We start from the raw sequence: 24918 nt of genomic DNA on the forward strand, positions 1-24918 counted from the left end.
AACGTGTCCTTTCACAAACCAAAAAGGTTTCAGGAATCAAGGCGCATGGTAATGAATTTGAAGTGTTGACTCAACCTCCATATTCCCCAGCTATCAATCTGGGCAATCATAATTCTATCATTCTTGGGACATGATTGATATAAACTGAATTCATGAAGGCCATGGCGTTCAGAATCTGCTGTTAATGCATTGTAGTGCCAAATGCAACAGCACACGGCCGGGGGTCATCCTCTACAGGTCAGGGGTGTTTTGGGGGCAAAAGGTAAGGGGGAGGCACTACTAACAGGCAAGCGGTCACTGGTCAAAACCCCTGTTTAGCTGTACGGAAAATTATTTTTGTTAAACACAACAATGATTATGAATAAAAAGCTCAAAACGTTTCAGTTTATACCCCAGAAGGGGTTTCCGCAATTTTGTGGTTCAAAGGGAGGAGGGGATGCAAAATGGGAACATTTTTGCAAGAACCACCCCAGGTAGCTGGAATTTGAATCTTTAAGATACAGTAGATGTGAAATTCAAGTTAATGGTATTTAAGATTGTGGACAGCTAAATTAAGACAAACGAAAGAGCGAGCCTTTCTTTTTTTTTTTTATTTATTTATTTATCTATCGAGTGCTTTTATTGTGAAAGGCCAGAGCTCCGCATCATCCTGCTACCTGTGTTTACTTGGCGCAGCTAACGACGCCAGAGCGAAAGGGAAACAGAGAGGCTGGAGTTGACAGGGCGACAGATTAACTCCGGGATCCATCGGAGCCATCTGCAGCCGACCAGGCGGCCACACAGCAGGCGCGTTGAACGGAACCGAGACGGACTCCAGCCTCGGTAACAGAGCCGCAACCCGGAGCAACGCGCTCGCCCCGCAGCGTTGAAATGGACCGGACAGGACGCCCGACGCTGCTTCGGATTCCTCCGTGGTAAGTCGGACTGGTGCACGCAGGCAGAATCGGGATGTTTTGTGTAAAGGTTGGTTGTTTAGTGTTTTTTTTTTATTTTTTATTTTTTTTTTTTTGGTGGATGGTGCGTGTTTCTTTAGTGCATCGTTGTTTCCAGCGCTGCCCGACGTGCCGTTTGGCGCAGGCTGCGGCTGCTCTCTGCGCTGTCATGTTGTTGTGGATGCGGCCAGCAGGCATGTTGACAGCAGGAGGGGGGGCTTTCATATGGACAGCAGCAGATCGGCGTGAAATCACAAATTCTGCTTTAAAGGAGCAGTCATTTATCAGCCTGGTTGCTGCAACGATAACTTGAATCCATCATGCGCACGATGCTGGATGCATGATAAAGATAGGAGGCATAGTCTAAAGGAGCCTTGCAATAAAAATGTGGACAGAATTGTTCAGGCAATGCTTGTACTTAATTAAGGTTATCCAGCTCACTGGAGGGGAAAAAAAGAAAGCATTATGGGCCACTAAATCACATTTCCTTTCCTCGAGGAGATTTATCAAGCCATATATTAGATCATAAAATATCCTGAAGCAATATCCACGTCTCCAGTGACGTAGACAGATCTATAAAAGTGATAAGGCATGTGCCAGTTGGAGATTCTCACGGTAAAAGTGTAATTATCACAGTTCTTTTAAACCAAAATGTTCAACAGGATCTATTAGCTTTTACTTAAAACAGATAGCAGCAACGATATACAGTTATGCAAACCTGTTATTAGCTGGTTTAATAGGAAATGCCTGCAGCTGCTGGCTTAGCAGACATGCAGGTACAGTAATACCTAAACAGTGGGAAAAAAAAAAAAAGGTGCAGTGTTTTTAAAAGTGAACTAAAGGTTTGGAGCCAAAGGCTATTCTGAGGCAACATCCCTGCCGTGCTCCATCACCTGTGTGTGTGTCAAAGTTTCTGCTTGCACAAATCAAATACCCGGAACCTCATTTTGACAGTCAGATTACGCTCTTATCTCGAATTTGTCCGACGCCGTGGGAGCGGGGCAGCTATTAAAACAGGTCCTTGACCTCACATGTTTGTGCACGCAGGCTCGCACAATTCCCTTTGTAAATCAATACAGTACCTCCAGCAGGTTACGCAACCAGCACTGAGGTATGCATGGCTTGTGGACTGATGTGCCGTTTGGAGACATGTCATAGAAGACTAGTAAAGGGTGCGTAATTAAGAATTCCCAAGCTCATTCTCAGCGTGCAGATTTGGTCAATTAGTCGCTTTGAACCCATCGAGTGATTTAACCCTCCCTGTTTGGGTGAATAAGGAGTCTGAATTTAGACCAGCGGATCAGCCATCCACAGATAACTAGCAGGTTTGACTCAGGCCAGCTCAGCCGCTGAGCGATGCACCACAGCCGGCATTGATCTCACCTGGCCTGCCCTATCATCAGCTCTCTGCCTGAGTGTGTTGTCCTCTCATTGCCTCGGTTACTGGAAAAATCAACACCCTTTTGTTGCCCGTGTCAAAGAGGGAAAAGCATTCAGGGGTTGTGTTGTGTTTTTTTTAAACTTTTGAATGTCAAAATGTGTTTGTCTGCGTGATGTTAGCTCAGATAACTGGCAAACTCTTTTCTCACAGTTAGGGTTTTCCAGCTGTGGATCATACTTAAGCTTTTGAGCCTTTTTATAGTTTCCTTAAAGCCCCCACAGTTTCGTTATAACCACAGACGGCAGATAAGTTTTTATTATTTCCTCCACTGCACAAGTTATGCCCTTAGGTGTGTTCCCCTGGCAACCTTTATTTAGTTTTTATGTTGTCTTCATAAAATATGTTGAAAAGGGGGCACACCTAGGAAAGGTTCACCTCCCTGGAATGTTCCTTACTGGTGCCTTGTGGTTTGCGGTTTAAGTTTTGTTCTTGGCACGAAGGTAGATTCCTGGGAGTGGAATGGCATCCCTGCCCAGCAGGCTTTTAGTTTCACCATCAGAGCGATGAAGCCGCATGCCGTACGATGGGAGTACGTGAATGAACCACGCGAAAGGTTAGAAGCGAGCAAGGCAGCGTCTCAAAAGAACATAGAGCTGAGTCATCCCTGAGAGGAAATATGCATTCATGCAACTTAAAAGAAAAAAAGAGAGTTAATGAAAAGGTTAAGAAAGGAAATATGACAAAGCAATAACTGGACTGACGTTCAACAATGATGAATATCTTTAATGGTTAGAGTTGTTTTACAGAAATGTAGACTGGCTGCGATTGTAATGGATGCAAGTAAGAGATATTTCTGGAAATTGCTGTAAATCGTCGTAGAACTGTTTTATTTAGTAACCTACTACTTTGCCAAACACAGCCTTTATTTCAGTTTAGCTTTCTAAAATGACACAGTAGGTATTTCACCTTGCCACAACAGCAATATTGTGGCCGTAAAAGGCTCTTCTCTTCGTCAGATGATGGAATAGAAGAAAGTGTTGGAATGAGGTGTCGTGGAAACTTTTGATGGGTTTAAGTGTATGCATTTGCAAAATGCAGTTTTAAACGCATCACAAAATGCAAGGCAACAGCAACTGCTCCACTATGCAACTGAAGTCATTTATGAAAAACAAATAAGTCTTTATACTAAATATTAATTCTCCTTATCATATTTGTGACACGTATTTTGTCAATACACAACATTTTTGCAAGATGTTAGCTTTGAGGAATTTATTGTTTTGGTTTCCTTCTTTAAATTGACCTCTAGACCGGACTTAATTACACATCCCGGTAATTTAGTCAAGAAGTATGAGAGTATTGGCTTTTATCAGATCGACATATGTGATAACTTTATGCATTTCCTTTAATTGGGTTTCTTAGTTCTGGGCTTTTGGTCAAACAGTTGCATTTTAAGGCTCTACTTTGAGCCAACAAAACCTGTTTGGTCGTATTTTAATTTTTATTATTTCTTTTATTATAATTAAGAGCTGATATTTATGAAGAAAAGTGATTGCTTGTCTTTTGAGTTAATCTTAGCAAACTGTGCGACTGAATCAGCAGTGCCAACACCAGTCTCGTTACCACAATAATGGATACATACAGGCTAAGTCAATACAATAAATTGAGAATGCTTCCTCTGGTATTAATGTGATATTTATCATTTTTTTGCAATATGAATCTTGAAACAAATCTTACTATTATAATATCTAATTATATAATACAAATATAATACAGAGTCATCTGCATATTTGATTAGTTTAGCCTAAGGTTAATTATGCACTTTTACCCACTACTTTTTTTAAATGCATACTTTTGTTTCTATTAGCAGGTCAAGAATGATAAACTTTTTGTTGAAATTTTAAATATTAAAGTGTCAGACATAGTCTTTTTAAAGATCGGCTATATCTGCATATCTCTAGATTCCTGTGCTTTGAGTGAAACATGACTGATTATTTGAATCCATGATCTGGCAGGATCAAATTCAAAAGAGTTTGTTCAACAGTTCCAAAATACATTTACATTTGAGGAAGTCAATTTTAATATATATATTCTTGTTTTTACTTTCTTCACCCTCAGATCACGACTTGAAGGGACTGAATTAAGCTGGGCACTTGGAGCACAGGGAGACAAGTCTGAATATTTACCACAAAAGGCTGGAGATCATATCCTATCCTCAGACTCTGTAAGACTACCCCGAAAAGTTACACAGCTGATCCAGGAACAAGAAAATCTCCCAAAACGACTTTACCTAACTTCAACCTGCTCAGGGGAAATGGAGAACTGACAACTGAAGACTAGCAGGCAACAAAAGGCTGTTCTTCCACCAGTCTGCCCTAGACATGTCAGGGCCTAAGCGTCATCATGATGGGAAGGTCGCAGGGCTGTACGATCTTGATAAGACACTGGGCCGAGGACACTTTGCAGTGGTCAAACTGGCACGCCATGTATTCACCGGAGAGAAGGTATGCTTGTCTGTGTGCGCCAATGAAAGTGCATTGCTTCAATTCAAGGAGCATAATTTCAGGTGGCTGTTGCTGAGGTTTTCACCCTTAACCTTAGATGCTGACTTGCCAAGAACTAACTAGAAACATATATAAGCAGGACTGAGTGGACTGATTAGCCACTAAATTTAGCTGATCTTGGCTTCAGTGGAGGAATTTAAAGCTCTTCTCTGATAATGTTGCCTCTAAAACCATTTATAATCTGACTTGACAATGTACCACATAAAAATACCTTTGCTATCTGCACTGCACACAAGCAACTGGTTCGTTGACTTCTACTTTTGACTCCTCCAGGTTGCAGTAAAGGTGATAGATAAGACTAAGCTGGACCCAGTGGCACGGGGTCACCTTTTCCAGGAGGTCCGCTGCATGAAAATGGTGCAGCATCCCAACGTGGTGCGCCTTTACGAGGTCATCGACACAGCCACCAAACTCTACCTCATTCTCGAGCTGGGGGATGGAGGAGACATGTATGACTGCATCATGAAGCACGACGGAGGCCTCAGTGAAGAGGTGAGTCGGGTGTAGAAGACAGGGCGTTGGACTTTATAGAGCTGGTCAACCTATTAGCCAGTAGATGAATGTGCAGAGGGGTGTTGTTACCCCTTAATGACACCATAGGACCTTGGACTTTCCGCAAGATTCAGCAAGATAAATAACAGCTGTGAAAGTTCAGTTTTAATGCTGATTATCTTCAGATAGGATGAGAATCAGCAAATTGGATTTTGGTGAGACAGATGTTTCAGAGGGATACAGTGTTGCGAAGTGAAATGTTGGTCTGGGGCTCCTGAATGTATTGTGCCGACAGATACTTAGAACTAAATTATTATTGCTTCAAGTAATATGTGAAATAATTTGCTTTCTTCCTATAGTGGAACATAAATATATGATTTTAATAAGTGTGTTTTATTGTTATTCTTTAAGCTTAGAGTTGTACAGTTTTTTAGTTGATATTCTTGCTAAAGCAATGTGTTTTAGCTTCTGCCTCTTGATGGGTTACCTCCACCTAAGCCCTCTTTCTCCTGACTGGCTAACTTCCAAGAGTGTGCTGCAGTGCTCCTTAGAGCACTATTAGCTGCACTCCCATTACATTGTAGGTATGCCGAACCCAGAGTCTGTGACCATATAAAGAATTCCTTTACTGGCTGACATTAGCGTGGAATGAAGTTGGAAAGAAATAGCTGTAAATGCTTAAATCAGTCCTGACACTTTCATTTGGAGGGACGGGAACTTTTTTTTTGAATGTATTTATTTATTTAAAACCTCCCTTAAACTTTTCCAATGCTATAATTGAACCGGGCTAGTTATTTCTAATCCAGATGTTTTGCTGCTTCAGCAAAGTCAAAACAGAGCTTACAACTTGTTTCTAAAGAAAACTTTGTATACTGAATGTCATTACTTTAGACGCATCACTCTAAAATAAAAAATTACATTCTGGATACCCCCCATGCTAAAATATAGTTGTTGCTAACTATTGTTAGCTTTCTGCTGTTGGCTAGTTAGCATGTTTTTCATTTTTCTTACTGTTTGTTTTTGGACAGGTTCAAAAGTCCACCCGAATAAATGGACTAAACGATCATTTAAATATCAAAAAAATGGTTTACTTTGTGACATTTGCTCACACTTGTTTTTCCCTGACTTTAGTTGTTTTACATGACTTAGTATGACCATGTTTATATTTGCAAAAATAAGGACCCCTTACCCAGTCGTGAAACACATTTACTTAAAGAAGGCTTATAATTTGATCATATTTCAAGTGTGTCTGCTCAGTGTGGTTAGAAAGAATAGTTAAATAACAAACTTCAAATCAGCTTTCATAAATCAAAAAGTATAAAAATGAAAATCTATAGGGTTAAATAAGTAGAGAAGCAATGGCCCTACTGTCTTAGAAAATTAATCTGTAATAGCTCACTTTTGAAATAAATAAACCAAAATCTAAATTTGATTATTTATTTGATTACTTTCTATGTTATAGTAGAAATCAAAGGTATTAGTCTCTCAAATGCACTTATTTAGCACGTGCATATCCCAGTCACCACCCACTAGTCCAAAAAAGGATGATATGAGGGGCATTTCTTTTGCAGTTCATCTCTAAAACTACACTTTCACTTTCACATCTTATGAACAGCAGTTCAGTTCTGTTTCATCTGAGCAGAGAAAACCAGCCCCATAGCCGCAGCACGAGGAAAGGAAGGCTGTCATATTTCAGGCATCCTATCAGTCAATTTAAGTACATGTCTATAGGTCCGATGAAAAACTGCACATTTTCATTTATTCCATTCAGATGCCCCGTACAGAGTGTGAATAGTAGGCATGTCCGAGCAAAAGAGGACGTTTAGTCACCCTAACAAAGCTATAAGTATTTGTAACTACTGCCAAAGTTTAACCATGCTGTTTTTGAACCTGGTTAGTTTGATTCACACTGAAATCTTGGAGCTACTTCAGTACAGTGTCCACAGTAAAACATCTTGTTTCTACAGCAAACTTTACGTTAAGAAAGTCAAAACTTTAGCATTTGTTAAAGTGAAGTTATGTGCTTGAATGTTTTTTACTAGCATTTGAAAGAGGGTAAAGTTTATTTGCGCTAATGAACTATTTATTGTTTAATTTTTGCAGGATATATGCTGTTCCTACATGTTTTAGAGTAGGTACAGATAAAGAGACAGATGATCATTGAAATACTGTAAAATAAATCTTTTACTAGCTGACAATGGCTTGGAATAAAGTCTGGGAAGGGGTAAAACCTTTAACCCACAGCAGATCTGATGTAGAATAGAATAGAAAAGAACTTTATTGTGTCTCAGTGGGGAAATTCCCATGTTTCAGCAGCAAAGTGAAACAAATTGAATCATGTAGATACACACAAACAGGCAAATAAATAAATCTAAGAATAGGACATTGTACAGTAAGGGCAAATTTGCAACATAAGGACAAATTGGGTGTGTGGATTACAGAAAATGTACTAATTATCTAAATGGTCTTACAAATGTGGTTTTTCCAACCACTAAATTGACTGTGACTATGTTTTTTATTTATTTATTTTTGCTAACTGGCTAACTATTGCTAGCTGTTTAGCATATTTTCGCGCTTATATGGTTGATTTCGGGTGCTTTTAATGCCCACCAGCTGAGCTGAAAGGCGACCATCAAAACAAGTGTCTGACTGTGTTTCTCTCTCATCTTTTCAAGGTGGCCAAGTGTTACTTTGCCCAAATCGTCCACGCCATCTCCTACTGCCACCGGCTCCACGTGGTTCACAGGGACCTGAAGCCTGAAAACGTCGTGTTCTTCGAGAAGCAGGGCGTCGTCAAGCTCACCGACTTTGGTTTCAGCAACCGTTTTCAGCCCGGAAAGACGCTGAACACGTCCTGCGGCTCTCTGGCTTACTCGGCGCCTGAGATACTGCTGGGGGACGAGTACGACGCTCCTGCCGTCGGTAGGTCTGATCCGGGTTAGGCGGCCGGTGGGCAGTCAGTCTCATTTCACCAGCCTGTTGAAAGAAACGCTTTAATATGTTCTTTGTGAAAATGAAAAATGAGCCAGAGTAATAGCTTTGACTGTAGAGTTTGACCTACTCCGCGTTATGGATGGACTCTGCTGACAACTTGGCCTCCTGGCAGCTTATCAAGCAGCTGATAACAAGGGTGGAGGTGTTCAGGATCCAGAATGTGCGTGTTAACCTTGTCGTTCAGAAAGTAGACGATCAGCACCAAGGCAGCCTTACACCTGCAATTCATCTTTGTCTGCAATTTGCATTACCTGACAGAAGTGGCCTGTCTACCTAAACTAGCACCCGCTACCTGATTGGGATGAAATAGATTTCTTTGGCATTCCTCGTGCACCTGAAGCAGCGATGCTTGCCCCACCGATGCACCGCTCCCAAAGAAAGCAGCGTTTGGATATCAAATTACATTGTAACGAGAAACCAAATCAACACAGAAGCATCGCAGACCACGGCTAATAGAGGAGAGAGAAAGAGAGGCGGAGGGAAGAAGAGGCAAATAGACGGAGCGAGAAGAGGCATCAGCAGTTCTTGTGTCTTGCCCAGAGGCCGCTGCGTCAGAGCAAATGCAGGGAAGGGAAAAGGCAGCAGCAAGAGAAAAGCAGTTTCTGTTTTTCTGACTGAGTGCCTTCGCGGTGGCCATTTCCATCCGTCTTCCTTGTCTCTCGCTCCCGTTGTGCCAAGCATCTTCCATGTTCTAAAAAGCGGTGTAATCATAGCGCTCTCCGGTTGTGTGTGTGCGCGTGTGTGTTTTTCTTTGTATGACTGTGTGAGCTCTTTCTGAGAACCTGTTTTCGTGGCTTGTCAGTGCACGTGTGTGGGCTTTGTGCCGTGGAGCAGCTGCGTTGCCCCTGCGTTATTGTTCATTCGGCTGAGATGATGATGTTTTGATTGCTCGGATTATCCACTCAGCCGGCATGCGCCCACCGCGTCGGCGGCCGAGCCCGACGCGGAGCGGTCTGAAAAGGAGGCCGGCAGTCCTGACATTTGAGAGGTTACCTGTTCAAGGGGTTTACAAGCAGCAACGCTGACGGTCTGTAAGGTTGCTCCGGTCTGTCTGAAGCCGTGCCAAGTGGCACAAAGCCCAGTTTGCTGCAGAGATAAAGAGGCTGTTAACACTCGGTTTGATCGAGCTGGGATCATTTGGAGGTTGTCGGTTGGGTAAGGAACGCCTTGAGTAAACGAGACCATTGAATCAGGAGTTTATATTAACGGAGTAATTAGTCAAAGCTGAACAATACATATGTAGAAGTCATGACACAGTTAAGGTTGTTGCCTCCCGTGGTCAAGATGAGTAAAAAGCTTGCAAAGACTTCATTCGGTTGATAATCTCCAACATTTAATTTTAGCACATTTAGTGGGGGATAAAAATGCCACGTTAGGAAATAACTATTTTTTTTTTTTACCAACAAACCGAAAATAAATCTCCCAAACTTGCTGTTCGAGAATTACAGCAAGGAGTGGGTTCTCAGGGTTACCTGCTCTCTAAAACAACCACCGGAGTAACGGGGAAAAAAGGCATTCAGCTTTGGTGCCAGGAACAACACGTGGCGTTTGTTCAACTTTACTGCAACTTCAACTGGAGCTCTGGTCGGACGAGACTAATACCAGCGAGCTTTTCAGGATCAAACGCTCCATGTGGATTTAGCGTGATCCAACAGGAGGATTTATGGAAGGCCCACTGTCTGCCTCTCCCTCTTCTGAAAGCCCTGCAAACCTTGTAAAACCGCACGGTGTCAGGATAAATCACATACCTGGAGCTTTGAAAATCCAATTAAGATTCAGAAACAATTAAAAAGAAAATCTTGGAAAATATTGTTGACCAAAAATATGCCCCTCCGCGCCACTACTCCCTTTGTAATTCCAAAAATCAGATTAGAGTTGTATTGCTCTGATGCTGTACAGCCAACTATTGTGTTCCTTTTCTACCCAGTTCAGACTTTTCCTCTGGCTTGATCCCATTCTTGTATACCTGTGGCAAAATGGATCGACTCTCTTAAGGTCTCATAATGAGAAGAGGCCTCTGGTGCTTGCTGTTTTTTTTGTTTTTTTTTTTATTCTAAGATCTTTAAGGAAATTGGGACTAATACACTCTTAAACCCATCAGGGAGCAGGTTTGGACTTGCTCCAATTAGTCAAACAAGCCAGGAGGGGGTGTTGATGATGCGTCAGGGACCCTGATTACAGTGTGACTGCTTTTATAGACTCACTGTTAAATAGCAGCTATTAAAGAACAGGGGTGTTGCCTAATCTTTACTATTTGTTTTTGACAAAAGCTAATATTGGGGACTTTTGATTGCGCCCTCACCCCATTGATAATGATTTTAGTTTTCCTCATCATTAACTTACTTGGTCAAAAGCTTAAAGATGGTGTTGTAGACTTTGAGACGCATTTGTTGATAGCGAGGTTGCTGTTCGTTCTGGAGATAACTCTTATCCCTCTGTTTTATATTAAGCTGTGGAATCTGTTCCATCATCATTTTAATAATTCGTTTTTTATCTTTACTTACCTGCTTGATAATTATGTTGCAGCTTTTGGCATAACCAAGGTGATTGATCGCTTTTTTTTTTTACTAGGATTTAGTCATTAAATTTAAGCATTTGTAACCCTATTATTCTAAGAAACCTTAAAGGAAGTTGGAGATTTGCATTTTATTTTACTTGAATTGATGATGTCAGACTGATAAGTGCTTTTTCTTCTCTAATGTTCTCTGCAGTGTGGGCTTTTTTTTTTGTCTCCAATAAATGGAAAGTTAAATTTAGCTCTTCTCCTCCTCTTCAAAAAGCTCAAGCTGTTCTTAAAAATAATAAGTTACCTAATAGTATTCCCAAAGAACATAAGCAAGGCGCATGCATCATTCAGGGTGCGCCTATGTATAAAATAGGCTATTTTGTGTCATTATGTGTTGCATAATACAGTGCCGGGCACATTTATTTATACTTATCTCTGGTAAAGATACAAAAAGAAATTCAAAATAAAAGAAGCTTTTATTTTGCAGGCACTACATAATCTTCCAAATTTGTTTCCACTATCTTTGGTAGATGCACCAGAGTTTGGGAACCATGGCTCATGATCATCCACAGTCCTGGGTCGTATGCTCTCTTTTCAGCTCACCTCACAGTTTGTCATTAAATTTTGGTCTGGGGACTGATGATCATGGAAAACAAATGTTCATTTGGGATCTGGTGAACCATCTCTGTGTTGATTTGGCCACATGCATTGGATCGATACGCTGTTAAAAGACCCAAAGTCAATCGGCTTTCAGTTTTCTGGTAAGCAGCCTCCAACTTCTCATTAAACAGCTTCTGACATTTCAAAGAGTTCATTATGCTTTGCACTTTGAAGTGGTTCTCCAGAGACTCCAACATATTTAACAATAAGCAGGGGGTGCAAACATGTATCCTTTGTTTTGCACCCAGACTCGCCTGGACTGTGCATTGTTATAAATCCCAAGCATGGTTCTAGATAAAGTTCCCGTAGAGATGGTAGATCTGGAACACATTTGTGTTTGTGACAGCAGAAGAAAAATAAGTCTTTTTCTCTGGCATTATTCAGAACGACATATTAGCCTGTAGATAGGGCTTAATGGGTGTTATGGAGATTAGGTGACCGCCAAGGTGCCACTCTTATAACCTTACCATTCTGCTCAGTGTGAATGCTGGCAAGATAAATATGGGTTCTCGCTCAGCCTTGTGGCCAGTAACCAGTAGAAATGGTCTGCTGACACACACACACTTTGCATTTTTACTCCAGTCTCAGAAATCTCAGAACGATTTGAAATACCACGTGGCAGATCCTAGAAAATCCGATCTAACACTACAGTATAAATTTGCCTCTGGACTCCGAGGCAAAAACTCCTGCCATGGAGGAATTCGAGGAGGCTAGGGAGAAAGAACAGCGCGCTGAATTCTGGCAAGCCCTTTGACTACCCAGAAAGGGAAAACAGTGGACTCTGGTTGGTTTGGGAGGGGAACTGCAAAGCCGGTTCAGGGATAATGTTTGCCAGTGGAAGGAGAATCTCAAGTATCTCATCGGTGGGGTCATAATGTCTTCTGCCCAGAAGGCAGAGTCTGAGCACCCGGGGGTGAGTTTTCATTACAATGACAGAGGTTGCTGAAGTGGTCAAAAAGTTCCCTGGTGGCAGGTTGCCGAGAGCTGACGAGATTCGTCCTGAAATAATGAAGGCTCTGGACACTGTGGGGCTGTCATGGTTGGCATGTCTCTTCTGTACTCGCTGAAGGCCCCCAGACAATACCCATGCAGCAGCAGAAAGGTGTTTTTTCCTATTTTCAAGAAAGGGCACCTAAGGGTGTGTTCAATCTATCAAAGTATCACTCTTCTCAGCCTCCATGGCTTTAGGGGGGTGTAAGAGAGGCTGTAATGAAGGGGTCTCTGGTCCCCGTATGGATATGGCAAGATCCGTGTCCTCATTCTCTGTTAAGTTACGCTTTTTGCCAGTGCTTGTTGGTCCTCAACCCTGTTTGTAGCCTTGATGGACAGGATTTTAAGGCATAGTTGTGGAGAGTAGGGTGTCTGGTTTGGCAGCCTCAGCATTCGCATTCAGGAGTGATAGATGAGCGTAAGAGTCAATTCCTCTTAGGTCTGAGGCTACCGTTGTCAACCAGAAAATGTAGATTGTTCTTTTCCCTCAAGACTCTGCCCCAAGCAGAGGAGTTCAAACATGTTGATGTGGTATTCAGCAATAGATGGATAGATTTGAGCAATCTGGGTGCTGCTTTGGTCTGTTGTAGTGAAGAAAGAGCTGAGCTAGAAACCAAAACTGGTCCGTCTGTGCTTCAACCCTCACCTGTGGTCATGAGATGTGGATCAAGACCGAATGAGCACCATCCCGGTTACAAGCGGCTGAAACGAGTTCCCCCTTAGAGATGGGGCATGAAGCGTAGAGATTTTTTTAATCTATCTATATATTTTTGTATCCCTTTCTGATGGTGGCTGCATGTGATTTATCAGACACTTAGAACCGCTTCCTGTTTAAGGGAGTATGCGATCACTGGTAGACCCGATGAAGGTCTGTGGCTAAAATGTTTCATATTAAAATCAGGCTGGAGTTTCCCTTCTTTGGCTTCTGGGTTTGGCCCATTTTTCTCCTTTTTCAGTTATATATGACTTATAAACGAGAAGTTTGTTTGATTTTCTTAAAAAAAAAAATGTTTCTCAACATAGCATTCTTTTCTCACACTGAATAAATGGACTAAATTCTGTAGTGTGGGATTTTGCTCCTGCCATAAACCCAAATTTAACTGAAGCGTTTTCATACATTTTAAACGGGGGAACCGACACATTTATTGCCCTTTTTAAAGCAGCAGGACGGGGAGCTGAGCTCAGGGTTAAACATCTGGTTTATAAATAAAGTTATTGAAGGAAGTTGGGCGAACAGCTGACGCAAGTAACGGGGGGATACTGGGTCTTGGGGTTGCTAGGCTACACTGCTGAGGGGGTAAGGCGGCGGCGGGGAACTGCAGCAGCGTTTGCTCCCTCCATCAGCAGAATGAGACGCCGCTGCTCGCCGTAAAGCAACACTTTTACTCCAGCAGATTGGATCCTGCGACGTGTTCTGGCAAACCGGAGCGAAGCAGAGACACGTAAAGATAAATCACCAGGGGTCCGAGGATGATGAATCCACTTAGGCTCTTTCATTTTAGAGACCGATCCAGGTTACAAAAGCACACGCTTTGTCAAGAAAACAATTGATTAATCAACTTCTCTAAAAGAGCCATCACTCTGGCTCCGTTTTCATTTCCGTCTACATGACTGAACACGCATGTTTAACGAATAAAAACAATCATGTTTGTTTCTTGAGGCTCTTTTGAAAGGCAACCAAAGCAGCTTTCACTGTGATTCACTGTGAATCAAATGAATGCACTCTGTAAGATCATTACCTGGTGTTTCATTCATTTCACGTGAAGAGCAGACCATCTTTCATTGCCACCTCTACGCTCCTGTTTTTTTTTTTTTATTGAGCTAGGGATGTTGCTGCTTTAAGGTCATCCGCATCTCACGCTCACGGTATCCAGCTGTAAGTGGTAATTATGTTGTAACTTTTCAATAAATTGCCTCTCTGTTGCCTAAAGTCTAGGGTTACTGGCCTTTTTAAACACATTCACTTTATTGGCATCCCCTCCTGAATAGAAAATAACTAATTTGCTATCGGTGCACCATTTACAGCTAAAACAGTTTCTACTCTTCTAGGAAGGCTTTCCATAAGGTTAAGGCGTTTGTTTCTTTTAGCATATTTGTGAGGTCAGACACTGATGTTGGATGAGGAATCTTGACTCACAGTCAGACGCTCTGATTCATCCCGGTCTTCTGTAGAGTTGGGGTCTGAACTTTATTTAGGCCAGTCAAGTTCTTCCACGCTACATCCCCATCTTTCTGCACTAAGCTAATCCGAAGCCCACATGAAGTTTAGAGGGCTGAAGCTATTGTGTGCAAAACATTAGCAACCTCTAAGCACTATGTGACTTAGCATTCGTTGACCCCCACAGTGCAGTTTTTTCCATGACTGAGTAATTTTTTTCCACTTTGTTATGATACCGCTATCAGTCAGGTGTGAAATATTGGCAGCTTGTCAAGGCACCATGCACCAAGAATTCACTGAGCTCATTCTTTCACAAATGTTTGTCTGCATATCTTGGTGCTGAGCGTTGGGAATTCTATGTGATAGACCAAAACAAAAGTAAATCAGAATTTGTGAAAGGAAAGTGTCGGTATGGTTTTCCCACTTTGTCACACTTAAAAATCTGGGGAAAAAAAGGCAGCATGCAGTTGTTATTCCGCCCCAGTTACTCCATCACCCTAAACCAGGGGTGTTAAAACTTTTTGCCACGTGGGCCGAAATTCTCGAGTCAAAAGTACTCGAAGGCCAAAAAATAACAATGAAAAATAACCCAAAAACCATGTGAATTTTTTTTACCTGCTTTATATGCCAATTAAACTAATTATTCTGATTTTCTGGAGGAAAATAGCATTAAATCACTGTAGAGCCATAGTTAAAAAAGGGTTTTGCACATTTGTTTTATTAAAAGTTGATCACCCATTTTGCAAGTTATATTAGACTCAATTGATAAGAAAAACAAAACTGAATTATCTTTGGTCTAGCAATATGAGAACAGGATTTAGGCCAGTATTTCTTTGAAAAAACGTGCTAATTTTAATAAATGATTTAAAAAAAAAAAAGCTTTTAATGCACAAAAGTTTGCATCTGAGTTAAAGTTCTTAGACAGAAGAGGTCGTATTTACTATGAAATTAAATAGAATCTAAAAAGTGTGGTTATTGAAAGATTAATACATTGTGTTGTACCCAACGTTTCCAGTTTTAAGGTCTGTATTCATTTTACCCTAATAAAAATAAAACGTTTCCATCTCTATCAGACAAATCTTTTCAGCTAATTGTACACAAAATGTGAAACGATTTAATCTTTGCGACGCACTGTAACCATAAACACTTAACAATGTAATCGTTTTTATAGCCTTGTTCTTAATCAGTATTAATTATCGCTTCACAATGTTTGTTTTTAGACATCCCATATTTAGAAATGACTACAAATGTGACGCTTCTTCCTCTTTTTCAATCTGAACTCAACAACTGAAGTAACAACTTGCAGCCGCAGAAACCTTCTCTCCCTTTTGCTTCGTCATTGTTTTTAGCAATTAATGGAACCTGGGGAAAAAAATCCCATTTATCTTTCAGCTGATGAATAATTTATTTCCCACATGAAACATTTTTCTATTTAAAACGGAAGCGGCGGGTGAAAGTTAACAGAACCAAGCCTCCGCCTCGGTCACCGTGTTAGATCAGGAGAACATCTGCGACCTCATTCACGATTGCTAGAAAGTCTTTCGCAGCAATTTCAATGCACCGGGCGGGCGGTCAGCCTCGACGCACGCAGAATTCTTTATGTTCACACAGCTACTCAAGAATGAGCACTTTAGTTAATTAAAGCAGAAAAACACCGCCCCTTTTAATCAGTCAGACTTTGCTGAGCGGGGGCCAAAACGCTGACTGAACAGACGCTGACGGTGCGCCTCTGTGACAGCTTGCAGTCAGTGTATGTGTGTCAGTGGAGCATCCTGCTGACCGGAGCAGCAGTGACAGCCCGGAGCACGCGAGGTTGTGCTTCTTTTATTATAATTTTTTTTTTTCAATAATTGGAATAAAAGAACTGTAGCATGAAAGTTGAATCTGCATGAAGCTGTGAGGGAATGAACACGTTAACCCACTTTTCCTGCGACTCTGTGTGTGTGTGTGTGTGTCTGAGTGGGCTGTGCAAGCACGCGTGCGCCGACATGCGAGCGGGCCGCAGGCGGCCTTGCAGAGCCTCGTCTCCGCTTGGACAGGCGTGTCCTGAGCATATTTATGGAAACGCTTCTGATCGGATGTGCTTCACGCTCCGTTTAAACTCGGGGAGGAGACGACTCATATGTGTGAATATTTATTTATATAGAAAATCTTATCTAGGTCACCGAGCAGGCGAGGAATGTGTGCCTCGCTTTTGTGGGGCAGTGATTTGTATGTTTTTTTTTTTTTTTTTATTTGTTATCTTTCTGGGTTTCATTGTTGCCGACTTGAAAAAGGGTTCCCTCTTGTGTGTCCGCAGACATCTGGAGTCTGGGGGTGATCCTCTTCATGCTGGTCTGCGGTCAGCCCCCCTTCCAGGAGGCCAACGACAGCGAGACCCTGACCATGATCATGGACTGCAGATACACAGTGCCTCCGCACATCTCCCATGCCTGCAGAGAGTGAGTAATACCCCGGCAAACAAGCCCACACAGATGGACAGAGTACTCTGCAGGTGCTGCATATTTCATGTTGGGAGACGTGTGAAGAGGAGAAGCGAGGGTGCGGCCTGTCTGTACTGCTGCTCTCCGTCGTCCTGCTTTCACTCATCCGCCGCAGCGAGCTGCTCCAGCAGGGCTGCTGCGCTGCGTTAAGCGGAACTAATGCGCCCGCTTTCAGATCGGCGGTCTGTTTTTAGCACAGCCAGGGCTGAACGTTGCATCCGAACAGAATGGTTTCTGGACAGCCGTAGCTCAGAAAGCACATTGGTCTCGACTTGTGTGAACAATTTGGTCAGGGAACATCTGCCAGAGAGATGGTAGCCTCGTGAGACCATCTTGATCTCGCAAGCTTTCAAGGTTTCACTCGCAGATCAGTCTGGCTACTTTCCGTTAAAGAAAATTTGGAGCCGTTCACCAAACGAACGTCCAATCAGCGTTGGCTTTGAGGCGGGTTGAGGTGTGACGCAACGAGAAGCGCGACAGTTCAGTCTAAAGAACATGGCGGCTTCAGCCGATGAAACTAGCGTTAGCGTGGCTATCGAGCAAGTTTTATCGGCATTACAGAGTATTTCTTTGCTGAGCTAACGAGCCTTTACCTGCAGCAGCAAGAGTAGCTTGGCTTGTGGTTGTGTTTTCGTCGTCGCTCTGTTATGAGCGACGACGAAGCATGTTGACGAGTACGTCATATGCTTCGTTGATCTGATTGGTTTATTTGTCCCGTCTATCACCAACAGAGGCCAATCAGCTAACCCGTATTTTCGCCCCTTCCCAAAATTACTTTAACGGAAGGTTTCCAGATGGATATGCGGAGCAAATCCATCTGGCGGAGTCAGGTTAGAGAGATGGGCGCATGATTTCGGATTTTAAACCGTCGGAGCAGAAACTTTGAATAATCAGACTCAAAACCGCTAATGTAAAAGAACATTCGTAAAATAACATTAGTCTTAGCTTAGTCGTTTGGCCACCATAGCAGACCCTTTAAATTATAATCGCCTGAATAATAACTGGCTCATTTATGAGCTGCTTGGGTCAAGATGATAAGGTTCAAAGATCATTGCTGCATCTGTTAATTAAGATCACACATGATCTCTGGCTTGAATACACCACGATGTCTGGTTCCTCTGAGGTGGAGCTTAAACCTAAAGGGTTGAATCTTACTGCATATTATCACATAACCTCAAATATAAATGTATTTTACTAGGACTAGGACACAAAGTAGTGCATATTTGTGGAGTGGAAGGAAAACGATGCATAGCTTTCGACTTCTTCTTCACACTTTTTTTAGATTTCTATTTGTGAAACCCTTTCAGAATCATGTATCTAAATTTTTTCTTTGTGTTGGCCTACCACATAAAATCCTAATAACATAAATTAAAATTTGTGGTTCACAAAATGTGAAGAAAACAAACAAACAAGTGGTGTGAAAACAAAGCAATGTTACCCGGCTAATAAAATGGATTTAAGATGTCACAACTAGTTCAAAGGTTTAGATTCTTTTCATTATTAAATTCTTCAAACATGCAATTCTGGGGAGGCCTTTCAAGACTTTATGGAACCTCGGCACAGACTCAAAAGCTACTGAAGCCTCTGCAAAGGCTAATCTGTACTAAAGAGCAAAGACTTTGGTTATAAATCCATTAGTCAGATGGAAATAGAAGGCCAGTTGTTGAGTCTAACTACAAGAACTCACAAGCTGAGTGATGATAATTTAATGGTTTCCTTGTTTGACGTGTATTGTATAGAACTTTATATATTTACAAATGAAAAAATTTTTTTTTTTCATGTTCATAAAGCAGTGACCAGATTCTGAACATTTTTCCATGATGCTAATCTTTAGTGTTACTCCCTCCAGCCTCATAGGCCATATGCTGCAAAGAGACCCGAAGAAACGAGCTACTCTTGAGCAGATCGAGAGCCACGAATGGCTTCAAGGTGTCGACCCCTCCCCGGCCACCAAGCTGTCCACCCCTCTGGTGTCGTATCGCAGTTTATCCGAGGAGGAGCACGGCTCCATCATTCAACGCATGGTCCTGGGAAGCATCGCAGACAGAGATGCCATAACTGAGTACGTGTCTCCCTTTAATTGTCACATAAATATGTACACATATATAATTCAGCACAAACTTATCCAGTCCTGCATGACTGCTGAACGTTTGTCACGGTTCGCACATCCCACTAAAGCTTAATTGACTGTTCTCAACTGTTAAAACACCATTAAGGAGCAGATGGCTGCAAATATTTTTTCTTGCTGCCATGTTGAATTCAATATTCTTTGTTATCCATAAACTTGGTTATAGCGGTTATCCAAAGTAGACGTTGATATGCAAGCTTAATTCTGATTCAGTTTTTGCAAACATTGTCTTAGGGCTCTGGAGTCAAACCAGTACAACCACATCACCGCTACGTACTTTCTGCTGGCGGAGAGGATGCTGAGGGACAGACAAGAAAAAGAGCAGCACAGCCAGACACGGTCGCCGAGCCCAAGCAAGGCCCAGTTCAGGTAAATATGCGTCCCAGCTCATCACACACACATTTACAAACATTTCATGGAGCAGACAGAAAGCTGTCTCTCCAATGTTGTGTGTATCGTCAATCTCCAGAAAGTAAATCTGACAGAGGATGGCTAGGCGGAACTATTTTGCTGAACAGGGCATGAAGAGCTGCAGCTGTGTCAGTGATGTATTACTAGAAAAATAGTGAGAAGCAGTAAAATCATTCATTCATTTAGTGAGAAAGTCATAATGAAGCACTGATCTTAATTCAGCCTCAAGCTGAATAAAATATAGCTGATATTTTTATTTAAAATACGGTCTGAGCTTGCCTAATTGATTAAAATAGGATAAATTTGTTGATTTCTTTATTAATAGCAATAAAGAATTTGTTTGTGGAATAAGGTTCGGATTTTTTTTCAAGCTAAGAAGCACCAAACCAGCTAGTTAGCGGAGCTTATCATTAATTTTGGGTGTTGCAACTAGTGCTTTTTGTTAAATATTAGATTTTCAAAATATATGTATACCACTATTAATGGAAAACTCCCCAAATAGGAGCTGAAGTTTTGTAATTTACAAATTTATTCTTGTTTTTCTGTTAACGTTGAACCAAGGCTAGGTGCTAGATCTGGATCAAAGCTAATTTAGCTTTAACCATTAACTGTCCTAATGGTGGACATAAAAGGTAACTATTAATTTCAATTAATACCACCAAATGAAATGTTAGAGAAGGAAATTTGAAAGGCAGCTAACAGCTAGTTAGCATACCTTAGCAGAAATAGCAGCGGCAGTAGCTTACCACTGTTAAAAAAATAGTTTGACAAATAATATTAATAGTAATAAACAAAGACCCTCCAAACATTTTTATTTTACACATGAATTCTTGTTTTTGTATGAACTGAAATTTAGGAGCTTAAGCCAGAAAACAACTTATTTAGCTTTAGCCTTGATCTGAGTGTGACTATGAACTGTCTGAGGACATCAGGGGCCAAAAATTGTACTGAAGTAAGAGTAACAGTACTTCAACATATTTTTACTCAAGAAAAAGTAAAAAGTTGTCAACCGAGAAATTACTCAAGTAAGAGTAAAAAAGTATTCATTAAGAAGGCTACTCAAGTACTGAGTAGATGTAATCCTACACAGTGATGATGAAATGATGTAATTGGACAGACAAAAATACAAGGTTATGTGCAATTTCTGGTATTTTAAAGACAAAAGAAACACCTTTCAAAAATAAATGTCAACATTAAACTACAAAGCAATACTTACAGCAATTAATGTTTATACAGCATGTTGAAACAGTGCAAAGTACTTCCAATGACAGCATCTACTGTTTACTGTAAATTCATTTGACCTCCAAATGGCCCAATGAGCTCAGCAGATAGAAGACAACATTAAGATAACAAAGGTTGTGTACAAACAAGAAGTCTCATTACAACCTAAATCTAGGTTTTTGTCTCTAGTGCATTTTTTGTTAGAACAAGTATGTTTGTTATTAATGAAGTTACTCACAATATGCCGAGTAGCCACAAATTATACTTAAATAAGAGTAGCGGTACTGGAGTAATAATATGACCTAAGTAAAAGTACAAAGTACAGTGTAGTAAAACTATTCCTAAAAGTACAGTTTGTTCAAAAAGGTACTCAAGTTAATGTAACTGAGTCAATGTACGTAACTAATTATTACCCACGTCTGTTTATACATTCATTTTAAACTGGATAACTTTACAAAGTTTTCAAAACTAAGAAAATCAAGTCTCTGCGAAATTTCACAATGTTGTGTTCGGATGGAATTTCTGTCAATATTTTCAGCACTCTATTGTAAATCATTCTCACTGGTCTAATTGTTGTTGTAGCCTGATACCAGGTGGTTATACAGAGATGAAGACATTTACTGCATGGAAGGATAAACAGTGTCTTATAATTTTGAAATTACTTTGGCTATTCTCATAATCTTTTTAATGTGGCTGTCAAATGATAAATGAGAGTCTAGAACCAGGCCCGGGTATTTAATTTATTTAACTTGTGTAATATCTCGACCATTTGTTGTCAAGTGCAAGTTTTCCAGAGGACGAGACCTAGAAGCAAAACAAACTGACATTGTTTTGCTGACATTTAAAATAAGTCCAAAGTTTTGAAATCAGACTGACATAGCATCTAGATGGAGCTCCAGCTGAGCAGTTATGGTTTCAATACTCTTTTTGTGTACGTCTCACCAAGTAATGGGCTTTTGTGTGCAATCCTTTACAGGCAATCTTGGCCGACCAGAGTAGATGTTCACCAGGAAGTCAGTGACGGCATTGGAGGTCCTGCTATATCCCACCCTGGGGGACCACAGTCCCCTGCCCGAAGTGCTGAGAGCCTCCATAAAGGTCCCAGGCCTAAAACCGCTTTGCTGGACCTCAGTCAGCGGCAGGAGAACCTGACTCCATCTTCCAGCCAACAACAGCCTGCACGACAGAATCAGGAAAAGAGTTTGAGGCCTCTGGGAAAGCCCCACTCCAACCCCCTCAGGTTGGGCTCTCTTGGGTCAGTGAGTCAGGCCAAACCACGAAGTCCCAGTCTTTTCAGCGTGGAGGAGGACGAGGAAGAAGAAGGAGCAGACGACAAATGCTTGCCCCCTTCTGCTCTGCCTTGTCAAGTCGTGCTTCGCTCCAAAACCTCCGGCTCCTCTTCATCGGTGTCTTCTTCTGGTAATCGTATGACTTCTCGAATGAGTGCCCCAGTTCTAAACCAGATTCACGAGGAAGATAGAGAGAACGATGAAGAGGAGGAAAGTAGAGAGTTACATGGACTTGGTCCTCCTAAACCCAGTCTTAGCCTGAATTTGAACTCTAGAATACCATCACCTTCAACGCTAATGTCCTCTCCTAGGACGCCAACAAATGCCACTCTCACTCCCAGCTCAGAGACCAGTGACGATGAGGCAGGAAGTCACTTTAAGCCACATACATTGACTGTAGTGGGACAAGAGGACGATCGAGAAGAGAGGAAAGCAGGCGGTAAGAAAAGAGGGGCTGAACAGGGTAGTCCCCCCAACATTGCCAGTCCGGGATCGGCATCAGTACAGGGGAAGACTACGGCCAAAGCAGCCAGTGGGCTTGTGGAAAGCCTAAAACTCATGAGTCTGTGTCTGAGCTCTCAGTTCCACAACCTGACAGGTGGAGGAGGGAGTGTTGTTGGTGGTGGTGGTGTTGGTGGTGGTGGTAGTGGTGGGGGCGGCGTCAGCAGCAGTGTTGGAACGGACTCGCAAGAGCGTCCCATGTGGAGGATGTGCATGGGGGGCTCCACCGGCAGCCTAGACAAAGTGTCACTGCTTGGCGGGCCCTCACCAAAGGGCAACCTTTACCACCAGCCCCCACTGGGAGACCTGCTGGCAGATCCTCTGCTGGACGGACCCTGCCCGGGAACCCTGAGACTAGGAGAGCTGGATTTGGCCAGGGAAAACCACAGGAACATAAAGAACCGCACACTGCAGATGCCTCTGAACGAGAAGACACTATCCGTCAACATCCACCGAGGCCCCAAGGAGGGTCTGCTCTGCAACCCTACCCCCCACAGCTGCTGCCAGGTCATATAGTGCCGCGGGCTGTATCGATTCCACTCCTCCTCTCCCGTTCATATCACTTTTCTTCCAGCTTTTATTTAACTTACATGAACGGGTTGTCATGAGTTCACACTGTGTTTTTCTTGTTTGGTTTTGACCAACACCTAATGGTGGCTAGCTGGGTGGGAATTCCAAAATTGCACAATTGGAGACGAAAACGTCTCCATGGAGGAGACTGTGTGTAAGTACGTGAAGCACTTTCTGTAAATTGAACAGAACACTATGGGGATGTTTTAACTTGACGGTGTATTTAATCTGTAACGTTAGAAAACAGACGCAGATAGAGGAGTTACTCTAAACCGTGCTTCTTCACGCGGATTCTGCTGTACGTACACAGTGTTCACCAAAATAAGCTGACAAATAAAAGCTGGTGAGTTTTAGTATTGGGTTACATATCATGATTTTGTTCCAGTTTGTTTTTATTGTGTTTTTATTTTTCAAGACAATCTTTTATTACTCTGTTTGAAAATGTAAGTTATGTCTGTTTTCTTTCGAATGAGGAAAGATACAGGGCGGGAACAGATAACAGCACCTAAGCATGACAGAGGCACACTATATTTTTTATCATCGTTAGAGGTTTTATTTATCTTGAACATGGTCTGCAGACAGAAACACTGACTTTCTTTTAAATGTTTTTTGTTGTTGTTAAATGTCTGCAGACTTTGTACATATGTGAATAGCTTGACAGTACTCTGTACCAGTAGTATTAATGGTAAAGTTGTATCGCAGTAGAGACCTGAATGCTAGATCCTCGTACACCATTATCCTATCATTCCTACCGGATCCTCGAGGTCTTGGGTGAACCCAGAGCTGTTGGTTTTTTTAAATGCCCGAAGAAGAACATCAGGCGGAATTGAAATGCGGCAAATGCAGCTCCGGAAACTCATAAGTGACTCTCAGTTCATGTGAGGAAGGACAAACAAATAAAAAATAAAAATAAAAACTCTGGGTGCATCCTCTAACCGCGTCCATCCTGTAGTTTGTCCAGGAGCACAGTAGCCACTGCTGTAGCGTATTCCAAGACTACAACAAAAGGGGTTTTTACGAGAACACAACACTCCCCCCACTCAAGTGTTGATCTTTGTAACTGAATGTGTGACCCACCCCTCGTGGAATATATAAACCGATGACAGTGCATGTGTTTTGCTGTAGCAACGTCATTTCTTACCCACAAGGTTAAAGCCACCTGTTGTCTCTACCTAAGTAAACGGATATAAGTGGTCACTTTACTGTAACCTCACAGCAATACCAGCAACTTTAAAATGTACGATGGGCGTGCCATAAAATCTGTCTTAAGCATATTGTACTGTATGTATATGATAGAGATCTATTACAATAAAACGATGTGAATGATGTCTAAGACCTGTTGGCTTTTCTCATATCAGAGGATAAGAGGGTCACCCTTATTCTTGTAGAGGTGGGGCTTTTTGTTAATGCTACACAGAAAAGGTAGTAATGAATTTGACAACAGCTTCAGGAAAAGGTATTTTTCTTTGTAGAAGAAAATTTTGCAGGCAACCACACAAGTAAGAAATGTAATTGCAGATGTTCGTCACCGTCTTTTTAAATATTTATTTTTTCACATATCTTTTGGGGCATTTTAGCCCACTCCTCCATGCAGAAACTCTTTAAATCCTTCAGATTTGTGGAGCTCTCTCCACAGATTTT

General features: G+C 41.8%; 1 protein-coding gene across 1 annotated transcript; it reads left to right on the forward strand.

The window, feature by feature from the left end:
* Positions 1 to 651: 651 nt before the first annotated feature.
* On the forward strand, positions 652 to 24610 carry LOC105931961 (SNF-related serine/threonine-protein kinase). The gene is made up of 8 exons (XM_012870903.3): positions 652 to 914; positions 4429 to 4814; positions 5148 to 5366; positions 8042 to 8288; positions 16974 to 17115; positions 19007 to 19219; positions 19520 to 19654; positions 21894 to 24610. Exons 2-8 carry the CDS (start codon positions 4692 to 4694, stop codon positions 23221 to 23223), a joined length of 2409 nt encoding a protein of 802 aa, XP_012726357.2. The 5' UTR covers positions 652 to 914; positions 4429 to 4691; the 3' UTR covers positions 23224 to 24610.
* The last annotated feature ends 308 nt before the right edge of the window (positions 24611 to 24918 follow it).

The sequence above is a fragment of the Fundulus heteroclitus genome, chromosome 13 (assembly GCF_011125445.2).
Source record: "Fundulus heteroclitus isolate FHET01 chromosome 13, MU-UCD_Fhet_4.1, whole genome shotgun sequence".
In the NCBI taxonomy this organism is placed as follows: domain Eukaryota; kingdom Metazoa; phylum Chordata; class Actinopteri; order Cyprinodontiformes; family Fundulidae; genus Fundulus; species Fundulus heteroclitus.